General features: G+C 44.1%; 1 protein-coding gene across 2 annotated transcripts in view; it reads left to right on the top strand.

The window, feature by feature from the left end:
* Positions 1-23,961, top strand: part of DHX33 (DEAH-box helicase 33) — a 38,196-nt gene extending 14,235 nt beyond the window's left edge. Inside the window, exons 2-13 of one of the 2 annotated variants that reach the window (XM_073590571.1) lie at positions 7,920-7,998; positions 8,124-8,284; positions 8,425-8,652; positions 9,378-9,548; positions 10,110-10,295; positions 10,548-10,659; positions 13,163-13,322; positions 14,675-14,763; positions 19,873-20,000; positions 20,283-20,486; positions 21,946-22,032; positions 23,502-23,961. In XM_073590571.1, the coding sequence (XP_073446672.1) occupies positions 7,971-7,998; positions 8,124-8,284; positions 8,425-8,652; positions 9,378-9,548; positions 10,110-10,295; positions 10,548-10,659; positions 13,163-13,322; positions 14,675-14,763; positions 19,873-20,000; positions 20,283-20,486; positions 21,946-22,032; positions 23,502-23,810 (1,863 nt within the window). In that variant the 5' untranslated portion in view covers positions 7,920-7,970 and the 3' untranslated portion in view covers positions 23,811-23,961. The remainder of the gene's footprint in view (positions 1-7,919; positions 7,999-8,123; positions 8,285-8,424; positions 8,653-9,377; positions 9,549-10,109; positions 10,296-10,547; positions 10,660-13,162; positions 13,323-14,674; positions 14,764-19,872; positions 20,001-20,282; positions 20,487-21,945; positions 22,033-23,501) is intronic. The other variant, XM_073590570.1, reaches the window with a different exon arrangement.
* Positions 23,962-25,400: the final 1,439 nt, after the last annotated feature.

Here is a 25,400-nt window from a genome sequence, read left to right as displayed (position 1 = left end):
GACTCCTTCCTCAGCTCAGGAGTAATCATCCCCGTTTCCAAACACGAGCGTTTCACAGGTTTTTACTCAAACCTGTTAGTGACACCAAAAAAGGATGGCTCAGTTCGGCCGATACTAGACCTCAAGATGCTAAACAAATGGGTTCGCCTGCATCACTTCAGGATGGAGTCAATTCGTTCAGTGATTTCTTCTATGGAGGATCAGGAATTCCTGTGCTCCATAGACATTCGGGACGCCTGCCTGCACGTTCCTATTTTTCCGGGACATCAGAAATTCCTGCGCTATCAAGCAGGATCATTTCCAGTTTGTGGCCCTACCATTTGGGCTGGCAACAGCCCCCAAAGTTTTTACGAAGATTATGGCAGCACTGGTAGCCATTTTAAGGGTCAAGGGCATAGTGCTAGTCCTGTATTTCGACAATATTCTCGTCAAAGCGCTGTCCTTCGCCCAGGCCCAGGAAAACATAGCCATGGTTCTCTACACTCTGTCCCGGTTTGGTTGGCTCATCAACAGGGAAAAATCCTGCCTTATTCCAACGAAATGCCTTGAGTTCTTAGGCATGCTATTCGACACCAGTCGGTCAAGGGTTTTTCTCCCTGAAGGGAAAAAGACAACTCTCCAGCAGGGAATTCTTTTGATGCTAGAATCCCGATTTCTGTCTCTTCGCTCGGCCATGAGAGTCCTGGGGAGGATGGTAGCAGCCTCAGAAGCAATCCCCTTTGCCCTGTTCCGTTCCAGGATACTTCAGAGAGACATCCTCCTTCAGTGGGACAGGTCCATCCTTTCTCTGGATCGCCCTTTTTGCCCTTCTGTTCAGGCCAAGCAGTCCCTCAGGTGGTGGCTAACCTCCCTTCTTGTTCATCTAGGTTGGGATTTTCTTCCCGTTCACTGGCAGGTGATAACTACGGATGCCAGCCTCCTAGTCTGCGGGGCGGTATTCCGTCACTTGGCGGTCCAGACACGTTGGTCGACTCGAGAGTCTTCGCTGTCGATCAACGTTCTCGAGCTGAGGGCAATCCTCCTATCCCTCCTTCATTGGGAAGGACTCCTCAAGGACCAGCCGGTCCGGATTCAAACGGACAATGCCACAGCAGTGGCATACATCAACCACCAGGGGGGGACCCGGAGCTCCCGGGCACTGGCCGAGGTATCCAAAATCTTCAGCTGGGCAGAAGCATTGATTCCGGCAATATCGGCAGTTCACATCCCTGGCATAGACAGCAAGGCTGACGACTTTCTCAGCCGGGAGGGGCTCGCGGCAGGGGAATGGTCCTTACATCAGGAGGTATTTCGTCAGATCTGTCTTCGATGGGGGACCCCGGATGTGGACCTTCTGGCGTCTTGGCAGAACAGAAAGGTCCAACAATTTGACTCCAGGTATCACGATCCTCTTGCAGTAGGGTTGATGCTCTGGCCATTCCTTGGTCACTTTTCAGACTCCCGTACCTGTTCCCTCCCTTTCCTCTCCTTCCCAGATTGGTGAAGAACATCAAGGTGGAAGAGGTGACGGTCATACTGATCGCTCCGTATTAGCCCAGGAGGGCCTCGTTCGCAGAAGTAATCAGTCTCCTCGGAGGCTCCCGACAGACCAGATCTTTTAGCTCAGGGGCCATTCTACCATCCAAATTCTCAGTTGCTCAATTTGACAGCATGGCCGTTGAAACCATGATACTGATTGCAGCCGGATTTTCGGACCGAGTCATTAGCACGATGGTCCAAGCAAGGAAGCCATCTTCTTCCATGGTCTATCATCGAACCTGGAAGGCTTACTTTAGCTGGTGTGAATCTAGTCACATCACACCTATGTCCTGTTCCTTACCATCTGTCCTAGCCTTTCTTCAGGCAGGGTTAGATGCCGATCTTGCTCTGAGTTCCTTAAAAGGCCAAGTATCAGCTCTCTCTATTCTTTTTCAGAAGAATTTAGCTTCCCGTCCGCAGGTTAAAACCTTTCTTCAAGGGGTGGCACATACAGCCCCTCCATACAGGTCTCCAGTGGCCACCTGGGACCTCAACCTGGTCCTGGAAGCTTTGACAAATCCCCCCCTTTGAACCTCTCCAGGAAGTTTCCATGTCCGTATTGTCCTGGAAGGTGGTATTTCTTGTAGCCATCACCTCTAACAGACGTGTGTCAGAGCTGGCGGCTCTTTCATGTCGCCCTCCCTTTTTGATTTATTCACCAAGACAAGGTGGTTTTGTGGCCTCCCCCTTCCTTCCCAAAGTGGTGTCCGCCTTTCACCTGAATGAGGATATAATCCTTCCTTTGTTCTGCCCCGCTCCAACTCATCTTCTGGAGCGTTCTTTGAATAAGCTAGACCTGGTCAGGGGTGATAAGGGTCTCTCTGGCTAGGACTGCCCCTTTCAGGAAAACAGACTCGCTCTTTGTAATTCCTAATTGTGTGAGAAGAGGCCTGCCGGCTTCTAAGGCTACAATCGCCCGCTGGATCAGAATGGCAATTCTGGAGGCCTACTGGGTTAAGAACAAGGTGCTTTCTGCTGGGGTTAAGGCTCACTCTACCCGGGCAGTGACTGCCTCCTGGTGGTGCACCATAGGGCATCAGCCATACAAGGCGGCTACCTGGTCGTCTGTTCATACCTTTTCAAGGTTCTATAAGATCCATACTTATGCTTAAGTGGACACCAGCCTAGGCAGAAGAATTTTGCAGGCGGCAGTGGTGAGCTCTCCAACCTGATTGAAGTTTCTGTTTTCACCCTCCAAGAGACTGCTTTAAGATGTCCTATGGTTCCTGTGTCCCCAAATAAAGCAATAGAGAAAACAGGATTTTTGGATGCTTGCTGTAAAATCTGTTTCTAAGAGTCTTCATTGAGGGACACAGCACCCTCCCATGTTTATATTACTTGTTATGAGTATTTGATTGGCTTATATGGTAATTTCACCTACTGCTTTCTCACTAACTGATTGTCCTACAGCCGGTAGGAGGGGTGTATACTACGGAGTTAACTTTTCTCCTATGCCTCATTGGGGGACACAGAGACAGTGGGTGTTATGCTGCTTGCCACTAGGAGGACACTAAGTAAACCAGAAAAATGTTAACTCCTCCCCTGCAGAATACACCCTCTCGCTGGATGAGATTTCTCCAGTTCTTGCTTAGTGTCTATAGGAGGCACTTGGGTCTGGTTTCAGACCCCACCGTTTTTCCCTTCTTCTCCCCCCAAGAAAGAGACAAGTCTTCCTTTGGGCTGTTCAGGCTCTGCTAAGGGACGGAGTCATCATTCCGGTCCCTCATCACGAAAGGTTCAGAGGATTTTATTCAAACCTTTTTGTGGTTCCAAAGAAGGACGGGACGATGCGACCCATTCTGGATCTCATACTGTTAAATCAAGTTTGTCAGGGTACTGCGATTCCAAATGGAATCTCTCCGATCAGTTGTCGCTTCCATGGAAAAAGGAGAGTTCCTAGCATCCATCGACATCAAGGACGCTTACCTTCACATTCCGATCTGCCCGTCCCACCAGCAGTTCCTGCGTTTTGCAATTCACGAGGAACACTTTCAGTTCGTTGCCTTGCCCTTCGGACTCGCCACCGCCCCCAGGGTCTTTACCAAGGTCATGGCGGCTGTCATGGCCATTCTCCACTCTCAGGGAGTAGTGGTGTTACCGTATCTGGACGACCTGCTCATCAGGGGTCCGTCCCTTCCAGCCTGCGAGGAGTCCGTGGATATAACAGTAAATACACTTTCGCGCCTGGGGTGGAAGATAAACTTCGAAAAGTCTTTCCCGAAACCGGCTCAGCAGATTTCCTTTTTAGAAATAATCTTGGACACTTCCCGCGGGTTGGTCATTCTCCCTCCAGAAAAGACCCAAGCCTTACAACAGGCAGCGCGGACTCTTTCCCAACCAGTTTCTCACTCCATTCGTTTCAGCATGAGACTTCTCGGAAAGATGGTGGCTGCGATGGAAGCAGTTCCATTTGCACAGTTCCATCTCCGTCCCTTACAACATGCGTTGCTGTTAGCTTGGGACAAGAACCCGTTGTCCCTGGACCGTCGAATCCTTCTGTCCCTGCGGATCAGGCAAGCCCTCAGGTGGTGGACACGGAGGTCCTCCCTGAATCAAGGGAGGTCTTTTCTCCCAGTAAGGTGGTTGGTAGTAACCACCGACACAAGTCTTCTCGGCTGGGGTGCGGTCTTTCGTAACCACATGGCACAGGGTCGTTGGTCGACCCGAGAATCACGTCTCCCCATCGACATTTTAGAGATACGAGCTATCAGATTAGCTCTACGGAGTTTCCACCATCTCCTCGCAGGTCACCCCATCAGGATCCAATCCGACAACGCCACGGCTGTAGCGTATATCAACTGCCAGGGAGGTACCCGGAGTAGGATGGCCATGCACAAAGTGAGTCACATCCTCCATTGGGCCGAGACCAACCATTTGCCCATCTCAGAAATCCACATCCCGGACGTAGAAAATTGGGCAGCAGATTTTCTCAGTCTCCAAGGCATTGCCTCGGGAGAGTGGTCTCTTCATCTGGAAGTCTTTCAGCAGATTTGTCATCGTTGGGGGACTCCGGATGTGGATCTCATGGCCTCAAGACTAAAGAACAAGGTGCCTCGGTTCATTGCGCGATCCATGCGCCAACGGAGCGGACGCTGTTGTGAATTCGCTTTCTGGTCTGCCTCTGGTTACTAGTGAAGGTAGTGGAGCTGGTTGTATTGACAGAGGGGTCGTGAGTTCTCTTTCCGGGCTCCCTCTGGTGGTTAATGGAGGTAATGGAGCTGATCTAATTAACAGAGGCCTGCCACCTGATAATGAGGAGGACAATTGGACATTTGGAGTTTCTGACTGGATTTAAGCCCTCTATCCCTGCTGGTGATTTTTTCCTGCCTCCTGAGGTCTTAGTTTCCAGCTCAGTCCCTGCATGCTCAAGCTAAGTGTTCTTTTGCTATTGTTCACATTTGATTTGGTTCTGTCTATTTCTGTTTTGTGTGGTCAGCCAGCCCCGGCTGGGGCGGTGCTGAATTTCCATCCTTATGTTACTGTTTGTGCCAGTTTGTTTTTGTCCCTTATTAGATTAGCCTCACTTTGCTCTGCTTTCAGAATATACCAGAGTGCTGATATAGTGGGAGAAGTGTAGTGACTTCAGTATTTTTTCTATCAGACTTGTTGGGCATTTTTTGCAGGGTTTTCTGCGTGATTGCAGACAGTGTCTTTCCTTTCCTGTCCTGTCTAGTTTGTTTGGGCCCCATCGTTTGCTCCAGGGCTGTGGAGTCGGAGTCGTGGAGTCGGAGTCGGTGCTCATTTTGGTGGAGTCGGAGTTGGAGTCGGTATAAAATGGACCGACTCCGACTCCTAAAATATATAATAAATTGGGTACAGTAATTCAATGCAGAATGTGCTGAATATTTTTTCATAGGAATTTGGGAAAGTTATGAAATGTCCTATAAATGGCTGTTCTATTCCTGATCTAAGGCTACATTCACACACAGCGTTTTTCCTGTGTTTTTTGAGGATACTTTTTTCAGCTGCAAAAGCTGATCATCTTTTTAAAAAACCGCATCACCTGAAAGGTTTTTGAGCTCATAGATAATGTTTTCAATAGCAAAAGCAGATTAGAAATCTGCTCTATCTATCCATTTATCCATATCTGTCTATCCATATCGTATCTGTACCAAAAAGAATGAAAACCGGGTAGTACACCAATATATATTCTGTTCTATCTAAATATCTTGATTATGGGATCATAAAAATGATTAAATGTCTGAGGTTCACATTGTACTACAATAAATTTTTCACTTAAATATAAGCAATATGTGTGGGAGTCGGAGTCGTGGAGTTGGAGTCGGTGTAAGGGAAATTGAGGAGTCGGAGTCGCAGGTTTGGCTTACCGACTCCACAGCCCTGGTTTGCTCAGCCTATTTTCCTACTTGCGTTTGTGTTTTCATCTTGTCTCACCGACAATATACGTTTGGGGGCTATTTATTCCTTTGGGGTCTGCTCTGGGGCAGTTTAGAGTTCCCATTTCTTGCTTTAGGCTTATTTAGTTCTCCGGCTGTGTCGAGGTGTCTAGAATCATCGTAGGTACGCTCCACGGCTACTGCTAGTTGTGTGGATAGGATCGGGGTCTGCAATCTGCTTAGTTACCAACCTCTCTGGTTTTCCGTGGCTTAGCTTGGTCTTGCTTTCTTCCTCGGTGACCCAATCATAACAGGACGCCCTAGTTCTGCCATGGCACCTGTTCTGGCTCACGTACATCTTTCCCCCTCTTCCCTTGCTTCCGAGGGTCATCAAGAAGATCAGAGCGGAGGGAGTACCAGTGATCCTAGCTGCACCAGATTGGCCGCGCCGAGCATGGTATGCAGAACTAATACAACTAGTCGCCGACGTCCCCTGGTGACTTCCAGATCGCATGGATCTACTCTCACAGGGCCTGATTTACCACCAGAACTCCGGGGCCCTGTCTTTGACGGCGTGGCTGTTGAATCCTGGATTTTAGCGCAGGCTGGGTTCTCTCATGACGTGATTTCCACCATGATTAGTGCTAGGAAGCCTGTGTCCATGCGCATCTATCACCACAACTGGAAAAACTTCTTTTCGTGGTGCAAGGATCATGGTCGATCACCTCTGGTGTTTTCCTTTCCGGCCATATTGGAATTCCTTCAATCCGGATTAAAATCGGGCCTCGTGCTTAGCTCGCTCAAGGGCCAAATTTCAGCCTTGTCAGTGCTTTTCCAACGCAAAATTGCCACCAAACTTCAGGTCAAGATGTTCATTCAAGGAGTTTCCCATGTGGCGCCTCCTTATAGAAGGCCATTGGAATCATGGGACCATAAACTGGTTCTCTGGGCCTTACAGGAGGCTCCTTTTGAACCGCTGCAGTATGTGTCACTGACCGTCCTCTCTTGGAAGGTGGTCTTTCTAGTGGCAATTGCGTCAATCAGACGAGTTTCGGAATTGGCAGCCCTGTCCTGCCATTCTCCGTTCCTGAATTTTCATCAGGATAAGGTAGTTCTCTGGACGTCCCCGTCCTTCCTGCCCAAAGTCGTCTCCTCTTTCCATCTCAGCGAGGAAATTGTTTTGCTTTCCTTTTGTCTGGCGCCAGTCCATCGCATTGAGAAGGCCCTCCACACCCTGGATGTGGTTAGGGCGCAGAGACAGTACATCTCGCGGATGGCTCCCTTCTGCAAGTCAGATGCCCTGTTTATACTTCCAGAGGGGCATAGGAAGGGTCTAGCCGCTTCAAAAGCAACGCTAGCCAGGTGGATTCGCTTAGAGATTCAGGAATCCTACCGTGTCAGGAACGCGCCTGTCTCAGCGGGGATTAATGCGCACTCTACCCGGTCAGTGGGCGCCTCTTGGGCCATTCGGCACCAGGCCTCTGCAGAACAGGTCTGCAAGGCTGCGACTTGGTCCAGTCTGCATACTTTTACAAAACATTACCAAATTCATTCTCAGGCCTCTGCGGATGCAGCTCTCGGCAGACGCATCCTGCAATTGGCAGTACCTCAGTGGTACATGGGGTATTAGCAGATGTATGCTCCCCACCCAGGGACTGCTTTAGGACGTCCCACTGTCTCTCTGTCCCCCAATGAGGCGTAGGAGAAATAGGGATTTTTGTGTACTGACCGTAAAATCCTTTTCTCCGAGCCATTCATTAGGGGACCCAGAACCCACCCTGTTTAGCCTACTGGTCATTGTAGCTTTCTTAGGTTTTGACATAGTTATGGTTATTGTTGACTGTTTAAGCTCCTACTGCTTTTTTCACCGAACTGGAGAAATCTCATCCAGCGAGAGGCTGTGTACTGCAGGGGAGGAGCTAACTTTTTTTCTGGTTTACTTGGTGTCCTCCTAGTGGCAAGCAGCATAACACCCACTGTCTCTGTGTCCCCCAATGAATGACTCGGAGAAAAGGATTTTACGGTGAGTACACAAAAATCCCTATTTTTTTTTCCACGGCATAGTGTCAACCTCCTAGTGGCAGCAGCACACACCCATGGTTCCTGTGTCCCCCAATGAAAACTCAGAGAAACAGATTTTATGGTAAGCAACCAAAAATCCTGTTATCTGTAACTGTTCATCTTTCTAAGTTTTAATGACTGTCCATATGGATATTACTTCTGCTATGGACCTCCATAATGTCTTTGAAATGTTCTTCATATTTACAGGTGAAACTGGTTCTGGCAAGACAACTCAGATTCCACAGTACCTGTATGAAGCAAGCATAGGACGCCAGGGCATCATTGGCGTGACCCAGCCTCGCAGGGTCGCTGCTATATCTCTGGCAACAAGAGTGTCGGAAGAGCGAAAGACTGAGCTCAGTAAACTGGTAGGTAAACTCATTTACAGTATGTAAGGCAAAATATTATCAGAAGCGGAAGTCTTCCTTCCCCATCTTGCATTGCATTCTTGGTTGCTAAAAGCAGCTTTACAGATAGTCTTATTAAGCTTGAGTGTCTGTAATGACAGGTGGGGTACACTGTACGTTTCGAAGATGTTACATCAGAAGAGACTAAAATAAAGTTCCTCACTGATGGCATGCTGCTCCGCGAGGCGATTGGAGATCCACTTCTGCGCAGGTACAGCGTGGTCATCCTGGATGAAGCTCATGAAAGGACAGTTCACACTGATGTCCTGTTTGGAGTTGTCAAAACGGCACAAAAAAAGAGAAAAGAGCTTGGAAAGCTACCATTAAAGGTAATCCCACAGACTCAATTGTTGCTCTCTAAACAGTATAATACTGTAAGATATTTCATTATATGCTCTAAATAAATAAATAATAAAAAACGTCATGGGTTCCCCTCTATTCTTGATAGCCAGCCAGAAAACCTGACCGTTTCGGAATGCAACCCTCAGCTGTCAGTGTTAACAAGGCTGGTTATCAAGAATAGCAGGGTACCCATGCCGTTTTTTTTAAATTATTTAAGTATTAAATATTTAAAAACTGACTGCCGCTTCCAAAGAGAAAACTAGTGTGTATAGGTGCAAACTAAGAGTAGCCATTTCTATACTTATTTGTTAAAATGTAAGCTAGCCATAGATGAAGTAGCGATTTGCTTCTGCTCTTCCATAAACAGTATGGACATTAGTAAAGATTATGCTTCATGCAAATAAACCAGTGTAACCAATAGATATATCAATCTTTATTCCAGTATAAAGTAAAAGTTCTGGATATTACTCAAATGGTGACAATGCAGTATGGCTGCTTTATTTAGTGTTTCATGCTGTCCAGAGATCCCAGGATAGTTGGATTCTTGGTAGCCTTAGGTACTGCTCAGAGGTGTTGAGGCCATTGGAAAACCTTTCATTATTCAGAGGGACTGTTAGAAATTCTATTTTCTGTTAAAGGTAAAAAAAAGTCCATTTTGAGCATGCTGTGTTTAACGTATCCAAACACTATGGCTTTGCTTATCTTTTGGTAGGTCATCATCATGTCCGCTACAATGGACGTGGATCTCTTCTCTCAGTATTTCAATGGCGCCCCAGTTCTTTACTTGGAAGGCCGACAGCATCCTATCCAGGTTTTCTATACCAAGCAATCTCAAAGTGATTATCTTCAAGCTGCGCTGGTTACAGTTTTTCAAATCCATCAGGTAACAATAAAAAAGTTCTCCCTTTGGGAAAATGATCATGTTGTCAGTATGGGAGGAATTACCAGTGTATAGGAATTGGGCCGTGTGTGAGTGTGGTGTCTGAAATGGATTTCTAGAATGACGAGCGATACAATAAAATGGCAATAATGCGGAATGCTCAGGGCTACCAAACATACTAATAAATATAAATATGCTGTGTGTTTAGCAATTCTTATTTTTTTCTGCTTTCACCATTATTTTCTTTATTCATTCACTGTGCGGTAAAAATGGCATGTTAACATTATTCTGCGGGTCACTATAATTTTGGCAATTCCAAAATGATGCAATGTTTTTGTGGGGTGTGCTGTAATTTTTAGTGGTATTGTTTTGGTGTAGCTACAACTTGATTACTTTATATTCCACTATTTGGAAAGAGAGTTGACTAAAAACAGGCAATTTTGAACATTTTATTATTTTATTTGTAATAGTATTATGTTAGGTCCTTAATGTCACGTTACACAGCCATTGGTAAAAAAAAAAAAAAAGGTTAAATTATACTGCATACCTTTTTTTTCCCCTTAGGAAGCACCAGCCTCTCATGACATACTAGTGTTTCTGACCGGTCAGGAAGAAATTGAAGCAATGACGAAAACATGCAGAGACATAGCGAAGCACCTCCCAGATGGCTGTCCTCAGATGGCTGTAATGCCACTTTATGCCTCTCTGCCACATTCCCAACAGCTCCGTGTATTCCAAAATGCCCCGAAGGTAAGTGTGCCGCAGAAGAGACTTTCTTGCACTAGTGTCACCAGTGCTCGGACAGATACAATACTTGCTTACATTCAGCACATGCATGTATAAAGAGTTCACAGGTAACTGCACAAATATTCCTCCTCCACTCTTAAAATGTGTTTAGGTGACCAGAAGATCAGATACAAAGTGTGCGCAGATACAGAAAAACTAACTTTATCATCACTGTTCCAAGAATACTCAAAATAGCGTCATTTGTGTGTTTTTCAGGATCATCGGAAGGTTATTCTTTCCACCAATATTGCTGAGACTTCCATTACCATAACAGGAATCAAATATGTAGTAGATACCGGCATGGTGAAAGCAAAGAAGTATAACCCTGGTAGGTGTTTGCAGCTTGCCGCTGTGTAATATACCCTTTTACGTGGTTCTGTGATCCTGACATCAAATATCTGCAATTGTTATTAATAAAAAGATTATATTCATCCACATGATCTGGAGGTCTAAGACCTAGGCTCTTAAAGGTGTATGCCAGGTAAATAAATACCGTATTTTGCGGATTATAATACGCACCCCAAATTTTGAGGTGAAAAATAGGAAAAAAGCCTCTTTTTTTTAATAAAATGGTGGTGCCTCTTATAATCCATGCGTATTATTGCTTACCCGGGGTGGTGGATGCGGTGATGGGGGGTCGCTGCTGGAGGCTGGGATGAGGGGGTGTTCGATGTGCACCATTGCGGGTGAAAATGACTGCGGTGTTCTGTGGTGCGGGGAGGGCTTCGCCGGCATTTTGTGAAAGCCCGAAGCCCCCAGCATATCCATTACTGCGATGCGGTGGCCTCCGGGGTGGCTCATGCTCAGGTTGAGCTCACAGCAACGAGATCTGGGGTTTCAAGATCTTGTTGCCGAGTTCTCAATCTGAGCATGCGCTGCCCCGGCGGCCATTTTTTCGGAGGCCACCGCATCGCAGTAATGGATGTGTGGTGGCCTCCAGGAAAATGGCCACCGGGGGGGGAAACATGTTCAGTTTGAGATCTCGGCAATGAGTTCTCGGGTGTTGAAATCTCATCTCCCAAGATCTTCAGACAAGATCTCGTTGCTAAGATCTCAATCTGAGCATGCACCGCCCCCGGAGGCCACCGCATAACAGTAATGGATGTGCTGGGGACTCCAGGCTTTCACAAAATGCCGGCGGAGTTCCCCCACACCACAACCATTTTCACCCGCAGCAGCGCACATCAGAACACCCCAGCCTGCAGCAACGCGCCACTATTTCCTCCTCCAGCAGCGACCCTGGTACCCTGCTCCACTGCGGCCATTAAGGTATATCCGCATTATAAGAAGCACCCCCACTTTTCCCCAAAATTTTGGGGGGGAAAAAGCGTGTCTTATAATCCGAAAAATAAGGTATTTTTTAATTATATAGGCATCTTCTGTGATTAAAAAAAAATGGACACCCCTGCCATTCCAGGACTGCTGCAAAAGTCTTAGTTAGCCTGGCAGTAACAGTGTCATTACAACTACAGCATGTGACTGTTACAGCGTAGATGGCGCGAGGTCCCTGAGAGATTGGCTGAAGGGGTCACGGGCTGTAGTTATGATGTCACTGTTTCTTCCATGTAAGCAAGTACCAGGGTATGCAATAAAAATTAAACTACCATATATCTTATGTATCTTGTTTAGAGGAGCACTCTCATTTTGCACAAACTGTACTTTTAGTAAGTGCAGTGTATGATCAAAGCCATATATTATCTATATATGTGATCAAAGAAATCTATGATCTCCAACTCTTCTTACTATGTATCTTTCTCTCTCTTTCTCTTTCTTTCTTTCTCTCTCTGTCTCTTTCTTTCTCTTTTTCTTTCGCGCTCTCTTGTCTCCCTCTGTCGCGCTCTCTTGTCTCCCTCTGTCAAGAAAGGGGACTGGAGGGCACCACTTATAGGGATTTCCCGTAACATGCTAAAGTAGTATATAGACCAAAAAAGAAAGAGTAGCATTCAAGTTACAGGGACCACCAAATACATAATAGAAAAATCTTTATTAAAGTGACAACACAACAGCACTGCATAATTAAAAACAGTTAAAAATGCATATAGCAAAGAAGAACACACAGTGGCCCACAATAGGGACGTGCCCTTGCCAAAACCCCAATGAACAGTAATGCTTCCTAGCTACACCATGAACATATTAGTAGATGCTAAAATGGCCAATAAGACAGGACAAATGGATGTGATTGAACATTAAAAGAGGTGGACAGGCTAATATTATACAAATCAGACTGTATGATAAAACGTATTCTACCCAAAATTCATGTGTGACCATCCAAAGAGATGGAAAGAATGCAATGGCCACAAAGAGCCAGCTATCAAGAAGCATGGTGTGGCAATATACTCTTTCAGGATCCAGGGAAAGCTAAAAAAGCAATTGTAATAACCAGAGGAAGGTTCTAAAGATTCACATACTACCTGGACCTGGGTAGAGTATGACTCACATGGAAAATGTGCTGTCGGGGGTGCAGATAGTACTGTAGGTGAGAGGAGTGGAGGAGGCAAGGGCACAGTTAAGCCCTCTGTCTCGCTCTGTCGCTCTCTCTCACTCTGTCGCTCTCTGTTTCTCTCTCGGTCTCCCTGTCTCACTCTGTCGCTCTCTCGCTCTTGCTCTCTCTTTCTCCCAGTCTTTCTCTCGTGGGCTCTCTTTCTATTTTTCTCGCGCGCGCACTTTCTCCCGCTCTCTCTTTCTCGCGCGTGCTCTTTCTCGCTCTAATCTTATGTACATTTTTTTTTATATACAATTTTATGTAAGATATAAAGAGATTCATGCAAATACTACACTTGGCCTGGATGCTGGGATTATCTGATATCGATGCTTTACATTTATCACCATAGAAAGTGGCCTTGAGGTTCTAGCGGTGCAGCGGGTATCAAAGGCCCAGGCCTGGCAAAGAACTGGACGAGCAGGTAGAGAAGATAGTGGCATATGCTATAGACTCTACACAGAGGATGAGTTTGAGAAACTTGAGAAAATGACAGTCCCAGAGATACAGAGGTAAGTTATAAAAAGATTGAAGTAAAATATACCGTAATTCTAAACGAAAAGTCACCTTAAGGCTATGTGCCCACGTTGCGTGTTAAAACGCACACTGAAAAACGGACTCCTTCCCAGAAATCGCGCGGTTTTTTCTGCGCGATTTCACCACGATTCTGTTCGCGATTTTGCCGCGATTTTCTCAAGCACTTTCCAAGCGATTTGAAGCATCGCTTGGAAAGTGATTGACAGGTTGGTCACACTCGTGTGAGCAGCTTTTTACTATTGAGGCCGCCTACGCGGCTTCAATAGTAAAAGATAGAATGTTAAAATGCTAAAAAAAATAAAAAATCTGGGTATATTTACCTTCAGGCGTCCCGCACTGCATTCCCGGGCATCAGCGTTCCCAGTAATGCCTTGCGCGACCTGTGATGACGTAGTCTCGCGTTGCTATAGCGATCTCGCGAGACCACGTCATCACAGGACCTTGCCGCAAGGCATTACTGGGAACGCTAGGCCGGGAATGCAGCGCGGGACGCCGGAAGGTAAATATACCCCGATTTTTTTACTTTTTATTCTTTTTTTTACAGGGGTATGGTACCCAGGGCCTGGAGGACAGTCTCCTCTCCTCCACACCGTGGGTACCAACCGCACATGAGACGCTTAACTTCCCGCATGGTGGGCATAGCCACATGCGGGAAGTAAGCGATTCTCATGCCATTCCTATGGGTGCGGAATCGCGGCAATTCTTTGTGATTCCGCAAAAAAGAGTGAGCATGCTGCGATTTTTTTTCCGCGATGCGATTCCGCCGCGGAAAAAAGCGCAGCATTAGCACAGCATGTGCGGAATGCCATAGGAATGCATGGGGGGCGTTCTGTACACGATTTTTAAATGTTTTCGCGCCGAAAATCGCAGCAAAAACGCTTGAAAATTGCATCGTGGGGACTCTACCTAAAGAAGCTCTTTAGTTTAAAAAAAACAAAGCAAAAAAACCCAGCTATAAATGATTATGTATAGTCATGACGTCTGGTAATAAAACAAGATGTTACCATTGTATTGTCTGCACTTAAAAAGGAACTATCCCCATCAAACATTGGTTATATTTCAGTAGGGACTGAGTAAATGTAACCAAACTTGGATAAATTCACCTTCACCTAACCAGGAGTAGAGGATGATGGGCAATCGTGCTTGAATCCATGGAGGCAACTTTGCCCGCTATTGGTGCATTTACATAAAGTGCTTGTGCCATACAAAGTTTTTCTCATATTATGGCTTTACTTTTGTAATGACATATATTTAAAAAAAAACATTTATTTTTGTTCATGTACTATTAACCTAATGATGATATGTAATTTTTAATGTTTTTCTGCAGATGTAATCTGGCCAGTGTGGTGCTGCAGCTTCTTGTCTTGAGAGTTCCTAACATCCTCACCTTTGATTTTGTATCGAAACCCTCACCAGGTATGGGCTTATACGAGATTGTAGCCAAGGAGAGATTACACAGGTCTGCAAGGGTAAAATTGTTTGAAAAAAGGTGATTTTTAGATCCTTTCAGTCTCTGAACTCCAAAAAAATATAAAAAAAATTCCATCACGTACAGTTTTTTCCTGACTCCATAGTTTTTTTTTCTTTCACCATACTTTGACCCCCTTTTGATGATTTTGGTGTCATTAGATGGATTCTAAATGAATGGATGCTGGGCTGCAATTAGCTGCTGTGAGCAGAGAACATTTTCTTAACCCAGCTGTCAAAGAGTATAGTGGTATCCATAGCATCCAGTCAGAGCACAGCTTTCATTTTACCTCAGCAGTATAAGAAATGAAAGCTGCACTGTGATTGGTTGCTATGGGCCGCAAAGTTAGATTTTCATTTAGACAGAGTTCATAAGAGTGTGGCGGTGCGCTTACCATGGTTCAGTGTTTAGTGCGTGTGGTGGATTAACCCCTTCCTGACATCCGACGTACTATCCCGTCCATGGGACCCGGGCCCCTATGCCCATGGACGGGATAGTACATCTACCGCGATCAGCGGCGCCCACGTGGTGAGCGCCGCTGATCGCGGCCGGGTGTCAGCTGATTATCACAGCTGACACCCGGCACAATGTGTCAGGGGCGGTCACGGACCGCCCCCGACACGTTAACCCCTGTACCGGGAGTTAAAGGGAAGCATCGGCAGGGAGGGGGCTCCCTCCGTGCTTCCCTGAGCCCCCCACGGCAGCGCAATGTGCAGCGCTGCTGCGGGGGGCTCCTTTCCTCCAGGCCCCCAAATCCAAGATGGCGACGGGGGCCTGGAGGAAGCTGGCTTCCTCAGTGCCTGCAAAGCGCAGGCAAGAGGAAGTCTTCTTCAATGCCTGTGACAGATTGCTGATCTGTCACAGTGATCTGTGATGTGACAGATCAGCGATCTGTCACAGGACAGTGATGTCCCACCTGGGACTGTGTAATAAAGTAAAAAAAAAAGTGTAAAAATAATTTTAAAAAAATCGCCAAATAAATTAGTAAAAAAAAAAAAAATATTCCCCAATAAATTCATTTTTTGAAAATAAAAAAAACCCAAAACAATAAATGTACACATATTAGGTATCGCCGCGTCCGTAACGACCCGCCCTATAAAACTGTCCCATTAGTTAACCCCTTTAGCGAACCACTTAAAAAATAAAAATAAAAAACGAAGCAAAAAATGATTTATTATCATACCGCCAAACAAAAAGTGTAATAATGCGCGATCAAAAAGACGCATATAAATATCCATGGTACCGCTGAAAACGTCATCTTGTCCCGCAAAAAACGAGCCGCCACACAGCATCATCAGCGAAAAAATAAAAAAGTTATAGCTCGCAGAATAAAGCGATGCAAAAATAATTATTTTTTATATAAAATAGTTTTCATTGCATAAAACCGACAAAACATAAAAAAAACCTAAATGAGGTATCGCTGTAACCGTACTGACCCGAAGAATAAAGCCGCTTTATCAATTTTACCGCACGCGGAACGGTGTAAACGCACTCCCCCAAAAGAAATTCATGAAACGCTGGTTTTTGTTCATTCTGCGTCCCAAAAATTGGAATAAAAAGCGATCAAAAAATGTCACGTGCCCGAAAATGGTACCAATAAAAACGTGAACTCGTCCCGCAAAAAATAAGACCTCACATGACTCGGTGGGTCAAAATACGGAAAAATTATAGCTCTCAATATGTGGTGATGCAAAAACTATTTTTACAATAAAAAGCGTCTTTTAGCGTGCGACAGCAGCCAAAAATAAAAACCGCCATAAATAGTAAATCAAACCCCCCGTTATCACCCCCTTAGTTAGGGAAAAATAATAAAATTAAAAAAATGTATTTATTTCCATTTTTCCATTAGGGTTAGGGCTAGGGTTAGGGCTGAGATTAGGGTTAGGAGTGTGTTGGGGTTCGGGTTGGAGTTAGAATTGGGGGTTTCCACTGTTTGGGCACATCAGGGGCTGTCCAAATGCAACATTGCGTCTGATCTCAATTCCAGCCAATTCTGAGTTGAAAAAGTCATATTGTGCTCCTTCCCTTCCAAGCTCTGCCATGCGCCCAAACAGTGTTTTACCCCCACATGTAGGGTATCAGCGTACTCAGGACAAATTGCAAAACAATTTTTGGGGTCCAATTTCTCCTGTTACCCTTAGGAAAATAAAAAATTGGGGGCAAAAATATCATTTTTGTGGAAAAAAATGATTTTTTTATTTTCACGTCCGAGCGTTATAAACTTCTGTGAAGCACTTGGGGGTTCAAAGTGCTCACCACACATCTAGATAAGTTCCGTGGGGGGGTCTAGTGTCCAAAATGGGGTCACTTGTGGGGAGTTTCAATAGTTTAGGTACATCAGGGGCTCTCCAAACGCACATGACACCCGCAGACCATTCCATCAAAGTCTGCATTCCAAAATGGCACGGCTTCCCTTCCGAGCCCCGACGTGTGTCCATACAGTAGTTTTCTCCCACATATGGGGTGTCAGCGTACTCATGACAAATTGGACAACAACTTTTGCGGTCCAATTTCTCCTGTTACCCTTGGGAAAATGAAAAAATTGGGGACTAATTGATCATGTTTGTGGAAAAAATACGATTTTTTTATTTTCATGCCCGGGCATTATAAACTTCTGTGAAGCCCTTGGGGGTTCAAAGTGCTCACCACACATCTAGATAAGTTCCTTAGGGGTTCTCGTTTCCAAAATGGGGTCATTTGTGGGTGTTTCCACTGTTTAGGTACATTAGGGGCTCTCCAAAGGCAACATGACACCCGCAGACCATTCCATCAATGTCTGCATTCCAAAACGTCACTACTTCCCTTCCGATCCCCGACGTGTGCCCATACAGTAGTTTTCTCCCACATATGGGGTATCAGCATACTCAGGACAAATTGGACAACAACTTTTGGGGTCCAATTTCTCCTGTTACCCTTGGGAAAATAAAAAAAATGGTGACTAAAAGATCATGTTTGTGGAAAAAATACGAATTTTTTATTTTCACGCCCGGGCGTTATAAACTTCTGTGAAGCACTGGGGGGCTCAAAGTGCTCACCACACATCTAGATAAGTTCCTTGGGGGGTCTAGTTTACAAAATGGTGTCATTTGTGGGGGGTTTCCACTGTTTAGGTACATCAGGGGTTTTCCAATCGCGACATGGTGTCCGATCTCAATTCCAGCCAAAAACGTCAAATGGCGCTGCTTCCCTTCCGAGCTCTGCCATGTGCCGAAATAGTGGTTTACCCCCACATGTGGGGTATCAGCATACTCAGGACAAATTGCACAATAACTTTTAGGGTCCTGTTACCCTTTGGAAAATTAAAAATTGGGGTGAAAAGATCATTTTTGTGGAAAAAATATGATTTTTTAATTGTACCGCTGTACGTTATAAACTTCTGTAAAGCCCTTGTGGGTTCAAAGTTCTCACCACATATCTAGATAAGTTCCTTGGGGGGTCTAGTTTCCAAAATGGGGTCACTTGTAGGGGGTTTCCACTGTTTAGGTACATCAGGGACTCTCCAAACGTGACATGGCGTCCGATCTGAATTCCAGCCAATTTTGCATTGAAAAAGTCAAACGGCGCTCCTTCCATTCTGAGCTCTGCCATGTGCCGAAACAGTCGTTCCCCCCCCCCCACAAATCAGGTATCGGCGTACTCAGGACAAATTGCACAATAACTTTTGCAGTCCAATTTCTCCTGTTACCCTTGGTAAAATAAAAAAAATTGAACCTGAAGTATTTTGTTTGTGAAAAAAAGTTAGATGTTCATTTTTTTTTTTAAATATTCAAAAAAATTCCTGTGACGCACCTAAAGGGTTAATAAACTTCTTGAATGTGGTTTTGAGCACCTTAAGGGGTGCAGTTTTTAGAATGGTGTCACTTTTGGGTATTTTCTATCATATAGACCCCTCAAAGTGGCTTCAAATGTGATGTGGTCCTAAAAATAAAATGGTGTTGTAAAAATGAGAAATCGCTGGTCAACTTTTAACCCTTATAACTTCCTAACAAAAAAAAATTTTGGTTCCAAAATTGTGCTGATGTAAAGTAAACATGTGGGAAATGTTAGTTATCAAGTTTTTTGTGTGCCGTATCTCTGTGATTTAAGGGCATAAAAATTCAAAGTTGGAAAATTGAGAAATTTTCAAAATTTTTGCCAAATTTCCGTTTTTTTCACAAATAAACGCAAGTTATTTGAATGAAATTTTACCACTAACATGAAGTACAATATGTCACGAGAAAACAATGTCAGAATCACCGGGATCCATAGAAGTGTTCCAGAGTTATGACCTCATAAAGGTACAGTGGTCAGAATTGTAAAAATTGGCCCGGTCATGAACGTGCAAACCACCCTTGGGGGTGAAGGGGTTAAGCTAGTTTCTAACAATGTGATCAAAATGGCTACAAGGGGGTGTTGTAATTCATTGGACGTTTGCTTCGTTTCGTGCTGTTTTGTGGTGAAGAAACAGCAAAGGATCATTACCGACTTCATTAGAAAAGCGTATTATGTGCACTTTGGTGTAAAACTAGGAGATCAGGACAAGTTGTGGGCTTCACCTATTATGTTCTGTTTGTGTAGAAGAACTACAACAGTGGTCTAAAGGGAAGAAAGAGAGCTTTAGTTTTGGCTTGCCTATGATCTAGAGGGATCCTCAAAATCATAGTGATGACTGCTACTTTTGTACGCGCAACGTGGAGAGATTCAACCTTAAAAATAGGCAGAAATTCTATACACGGACTTCCCATCAGTGATTTGCCCTGTGTCTCACAGTCCAGGAATACTTGTCCCTTCACTTCCAGAGAAACTTGAAGATTCAGAACATGTAGAGCAGGATTCTGATGAAGGCTTTCACGCTAGTCCCAACGAATCTCAGGTTTTTTTTCTCCTCTTGAATTAAATGATTTAGTCAGGGACTTCACAAAGTAGATCCGCAGGCCTTCTGTAAGAGAAAAGGTATCGAGGGAAGCTTTGAAGTAAAAAGGAAGTAAAGATGCACAATGAAAGTTCAATACATTTTTATATATAATATTCAATACATTTTTGGCTACAATAAAGATGTTTCTTGTTTTTTTTTACAGATTCCATACAGTCGGCCATTGAGCAGTTAGATTTGCTTGGTGCAGTGGAAAGAAAAGAGGATCAGATAATTCTTACGCCATTAGGGAAGAAAATGGCTTCTTTTCCTTTGGAGCCTAAATTTTCAAAGGTAACTATTTGCTTTACAAATAGAGATTTTACCGTATTTGCATCGTACGTATATAAAATGTCAGGACAGCTACAAAATGCCTGAGGTTGATGTCTTTATGTACCCGGAGTAGCAGCTTGGACTAGCCACGGTTCATGTTGTTAGCGGTCTGTATACTTCTACAGATCACTAGGAGACAGTAAAAATCACATTCCATACTGTATCACTGGTTCTTCTACAAGTTGCTAAGAACTGGTCAATTTGACTAGGCATTAACTGTTAAATCTTTCCTTTTCCTTGTAGACTATTCTCATTTCCACAAAATTTCACTGCACAGAGGAGATCCTGACTATTGTGGCATTGCTGTCGGTGGACAGTGTTCTTCATAATCCTCCTGCCAAACGAGATGAAGTGCAAGCAGTACGCAAGAAGTTCATTTCTAGCGAGGGCGATCATATCACTTTACTCAACATCTACCGGGCATTCAAAAACCTGGGTAAAAATAAGGCAAGTGTTCTGCTTGTAATACATTTGGAACATATCCTCATATACTTTTTGTAGTTAGGAGTTTTTTTTAAGTATGCTTTTATGAATTAAAGGGCTATTTCCAGCTTCAACGATTATGGTTTATTGATGAATAAAGTCCAGCTCACCAGTATGACATCATGGAACTCGGAGCACGGATCCGCCGTGTCAGGGCGTCGAACAAAGCAAAATAGAGGAAAATCCAGCGTCACGAAAAAGTGAAAAAATCCATTTCTTTATTCATTTAAAATTTCAGAGATAGGAGGATACAATATCAGCATAAATAGCAGCAAAAATGCGTTATCAACGTGTTTCTGGTGTCGCAGCACCCTTAGTCACTAAGTAGGCCCCACTTTTTGGGCCTTAATCTATAGGGATAAAGATGTCCCATGAGTCCTTTATGCTGATTCTACCAGATTCTTCCCCACAAAAATGAACAGTGTGGTTCTTGGGAGTTATGTTAAAGGGAAAGCGGTCACCAGGTTTTCCTCTTATAAAGTATGGTCAGCATTTTTTAGGCCTCTTTTACAGATTTGTAATATTGCTGTATGTATGTTACCAATCCCTTCTGCAAGGCGCAAGAAAAGAGCTTATATTATACTCACAGATGGTCCGATAAAGGTTTGTGGTCTTGATCCGGTGCCTCTTCTGTTCTTACGAACACAGTCCTCCTGCCCTGCTTCGTGTGGATGACGCATCCTACATCATTGACACAGTGTCCCCCATCGCCCATAACTTTCTTAAATTCTTATGAAAACTTTTCCAGCACATCCTGCAGTGAACTACTCTACCCAATTTATTATATAGTTTAGGAGTGTGAGTCGGTCCATTTTATACTGACGCCACCCAAATGGACACAGACTCCATAGGCCTGTATAAAACATATTGTAGCCAAACTGTTAGTAGAACCTGACAGAACACATGACGTGCTGAATGACCATCCCGTCATCTTGTGTTATGTGATCCAGGTGCCTAAGTAACTGCTTAGCCTTATGTATGACATTGTAAGACCTATGCTGCTGCTCTGTCTGTGACAGTGGAGGAGATCGGCTGGCAGGCTGTCATTTCTCTGGACTCCTGAAGGAGCAGTTGATTGGTCAACTTCTTAAATGCAGGCAGACAAAGTGCAGCTCATTGTGCCACTATCTACTGCTCTTAGCTGAGCACAAATGTGTCTCCAATGCAGAGGTGGGGTAGGAATTCAAAATGCCAAGTCCTTCTTTACCCCAACATCTGCTGCAAGGGGGAACATCTTATACACATTGGGTGGTTGGCCAGTCATACCCCCATTACGTGTGATAGTAATAGATTGTAATTACTCCTTCTAGTAGATGGTGACCTTCCCTTGGGAGTGATAGGTATATAATGATAGGTACACTTGACTGGCCTCTGCAGTGATGGATATTAACACTGTATCTAAAATTGTTTTGTTCTCTTGCAGGAGTGGTGCAGAGAGAATTTTGTTAACGGCAGAAATATGATGTTGGTTTCAGAGGTTCGTGCTCAACTCAGAGACATTTGTATAAGGGTACGCATCTATATTCTAATATATTTGACAAGTTATCCTAAATAGATGGCCCAAACGATCATTGATTTTAATCCTAAATGTCTGTGTAATTTAATAATTTAATAGCTCCTCGAATATACTTTAATTAAAAAGTCTCTACTGTTCCTTCCCTAATCTTTCTAACTGCTTAAAGTGAACCTGTCAGCAGGATTTTGCTAAGTAACCTACATACATTGTCATGTTGCCGCTGTTATACTGATTACAATGATACCTGGGGTAAAGAAATCTGACTTGTGGTTCTTGTGTAATTAGTGTTAGATATTTTCAATTAACGAGACACTCTGGGACGGTACTGTAGGCAGAGTCTTTTCTTCCTGCTCTAAGCCAGAGAAACCAAGGAGAGACCTGCACACAGGCCACTCCAAGGCACAAACGTTCCTCATCATAGAGACAGAGAGAGCCAGACTGTTTTGCTTCGGAGCTGGGCAAAATCCTTTTGACAGGGTCATTTTAATTTATATTTTTTTAACCTACTTCTGGTTTGATGACATTTTGTTTGAGAATACCTAGTGCATGCTGGGATACGCAAATGAGATGTCATAAGGAGGTCGCAGGCTTTGTCACTACCCTGAAGCGAAACATCATCATTTCCATCTGGTTCAGGTGCTGGGCTAGTCCCTGCTCTATTGAGCATGCGTGTTTTCAATTCTTACTTATGCTCAGTACGAGCAACCATGTCACTGTGTGATATTACTTTCATTGCACAGTGACAGTTCGCTCCCTTGACAGGTCTAATGAGAAGTTACATGCCAGCAACAGAGCTTTTTAAAGGGGTTGTGCGGTCCAAATCGATAAGTCTGCAGTCACGTTTTTTATCCCAGCATGCACTAGGGATTCTCAAACAAAATGTCATCAAACCCGGAAGTAGGTAAATATAGCATGTAGAGAGCGAGCGCTTAGGACCTTTTAATTAAAGTATATTAGAAAAGTTATTAGATTATTACATTAAATAAGCAGTTATTGATTTAATCCTGTTTGTTTCAGACCATCAAATTAATGCACCCCTGTTATGAGATAAAAATACTGTAAACAAGTGCAACGCCTAAATGGTAAAACTAGTGGTTGCTAAGGCCTTGTTTTACGTAGCTTCCAGTACCAGAGTTGCCTGGTATACTCCTTAAAAGGACATCTAGTAGATGCATTGTCAAGGAAGCCCTCTTTTTCAGATGCTCTCAGCCAGTTATCCTCCTTGAAAAAAAAAAAAGGTGATGCTGATTGACTAAGAGAAGCTATTTAACAGTAGCTCACAATACTCTACCCATATATTTTTTTTAAGGTGGATGCCTCACACAGTATAGAGAATACCTTACCCTGGCAGTTCTCCTAGCTGTTTATTGGTTTATCTCTTATGCCCTTCTTGTTCCATCTGATGACGTGGACAATCTGCCTTGTTGCTGTCTAACTTGAATATGTTTCTATTTCTATCACAGATGTCAATGCCGATAGAGTCATCAAGAACAGATACTCGCAATATCCGACAGTGCTTAGCCCACGGCCTCTTTATGAATGCTGCAGAGCTGCACCCAGATGGGACGTACACCACTGTTGAGACTCACCAACCTGTCTCAATACACCCCTCATCCATCCTTTTCCACTGCAAGCCAGCCTGCGTGATTTACAATGAACTTCTTCATACTTCTAAGTGCTACATGAGAGACTTGTGTGTTGTGGATGCTGACTGGCTGTTTGAGGCAGCACCTGAATATTTTAGAAGGAAATTAAAATCTGCCAAGAACTGAGATGCAACTCGAAAGCGTTTTATAGTATGCTACATAGGATGTTTGCTACAGTGGTCTATCACTGCTCTGAGCGGTACTTGATCTATAGGAACTGAACACCTTTATGTGGACATGTGTGTTGTAAAAATATATTTTATATTTTAATTCTAAAGGGTTAACATTGAATTATGTTGGTGCAATGAATATGCTTGATGGACAAACCTTCCATATATTGCAGGGCTGTGGAGTCAGTAAGCCAAACCAGAGACTCTGATTTCGACTCCTATATTTCCCTGTCTCCGACTCCCCAGCACTGGTCACTACTGAGCATGTACATAAAGTGCAGCACAGATTCATCTCGACTAAAAGCCGAGATCCTGAGATCAGGAACAGAACAGACATTTATAGGACATTTCATAACTTTCCCAAATTCTTATGAAAACATTTACAACACACCCTACATTGAACTGTGGTACTCAATGTACTATATATATTGTCGGAGTCTGTCCATTTTATACCAACTCCGACTCCACAGCCCTGATGCATTGAGTAACTACTGTGTTTCCGAGCTATATATCCCAGCTCCAACTTTTGAACAGGTTACAGCTGCTGGAAATGAGGTTAAAGCTGAATAGCCAGTGGGATTGTGAATGCAGGTCTAGATGAGAATTCGGCAAGGAACATGATGTAACTAAAAGGCCACATGTAAAGCAGATAGTTTACTCATCATTGTATTGAATTGAACAATGTAGAACAATTTATCAGTGAAGCTGTACTTGGAGGTTGGCTCATTGGTGGCTTATCGCTGCGGTACACCACCAATGCCCTGTCAGGGATGTGACTCTATAGTAATGCTCTGTAGTGATGAGCGAGTATACTCGTTGCTCGGATGTCCTCCGAGTATTTTGGCGTGCTCGGAGATTTAGATTTCGTCGTCTCAGCTGCATGATTTGCGACTTGTAGACAGGCTGAATACATGTGGGAATTCCCTAACAAACAGGCATTCCACACTTGTATTCAGCCTGTCCAGGAGCCGCAAATCATGCTGCTGAGACGACGAAAACTAAATCTCCGAGCACGCCAAAATACTCGGAGGACATCCGAGCAACGAGTATACTCACTAATCACTAATGTTTGTGCTACTTCTGGCCAGACAAATGTTAAGATTACCTCAAGTAAGTTATATGTAGCCTTCATTTATTCCTCTTACCATGAAATGTGCTGCATGGTGGCAATAACTAACACACAGGTAGAAATGACACTTTCAACAGATTAACATTACTATACTTATTGTTCAGTTTAATATTCTTCGTGTTCCTTAAATTGTCCTTACACCAAAAGGATCAGCCGTTATTTCTGTAAGGCACCCGAGTGTATAAATTGGATGAGTGCGATCTGATTGTCGGATAGTACTCATACCAATGTTATTCAGTGGCGCAGTGCTGATGACCGGTTTTTTTTTTTCACTGACGGCTTCTGTCTTAAAAAAAATCGCATCATGCTGCACTTTCTCTCTGAAATTGGAAGACACTCATTCATTCAAGTCTATGGGTGCTTGGAAAACATCAAAATCGGAACACTATGCTGAAACTCTGCAAACTCGGATCCGTA

Source organism: Dendrobates tinctorius, unplaced genomic scaffold (genome assembly GCF_039654945.1).
Source record: "Dendrobates tinctorius isolate UK_male_01 unplaced genomic scaffold, ASM3965494v1 ptg000117l, whole genome shotgun sequence".
Classification (NCBI taxonomy): domain Eukaryota; kingdom Metazoa; phylum Chordata; class Amphibia; order Anura; family Dendrobatidae; genus Dendrobates; species Dendrobates tinctorius.
Note: the sequence above shows the minus strand (reverse complement) of the source record. Positions and strands in the feature narration are given on the sequence as shown.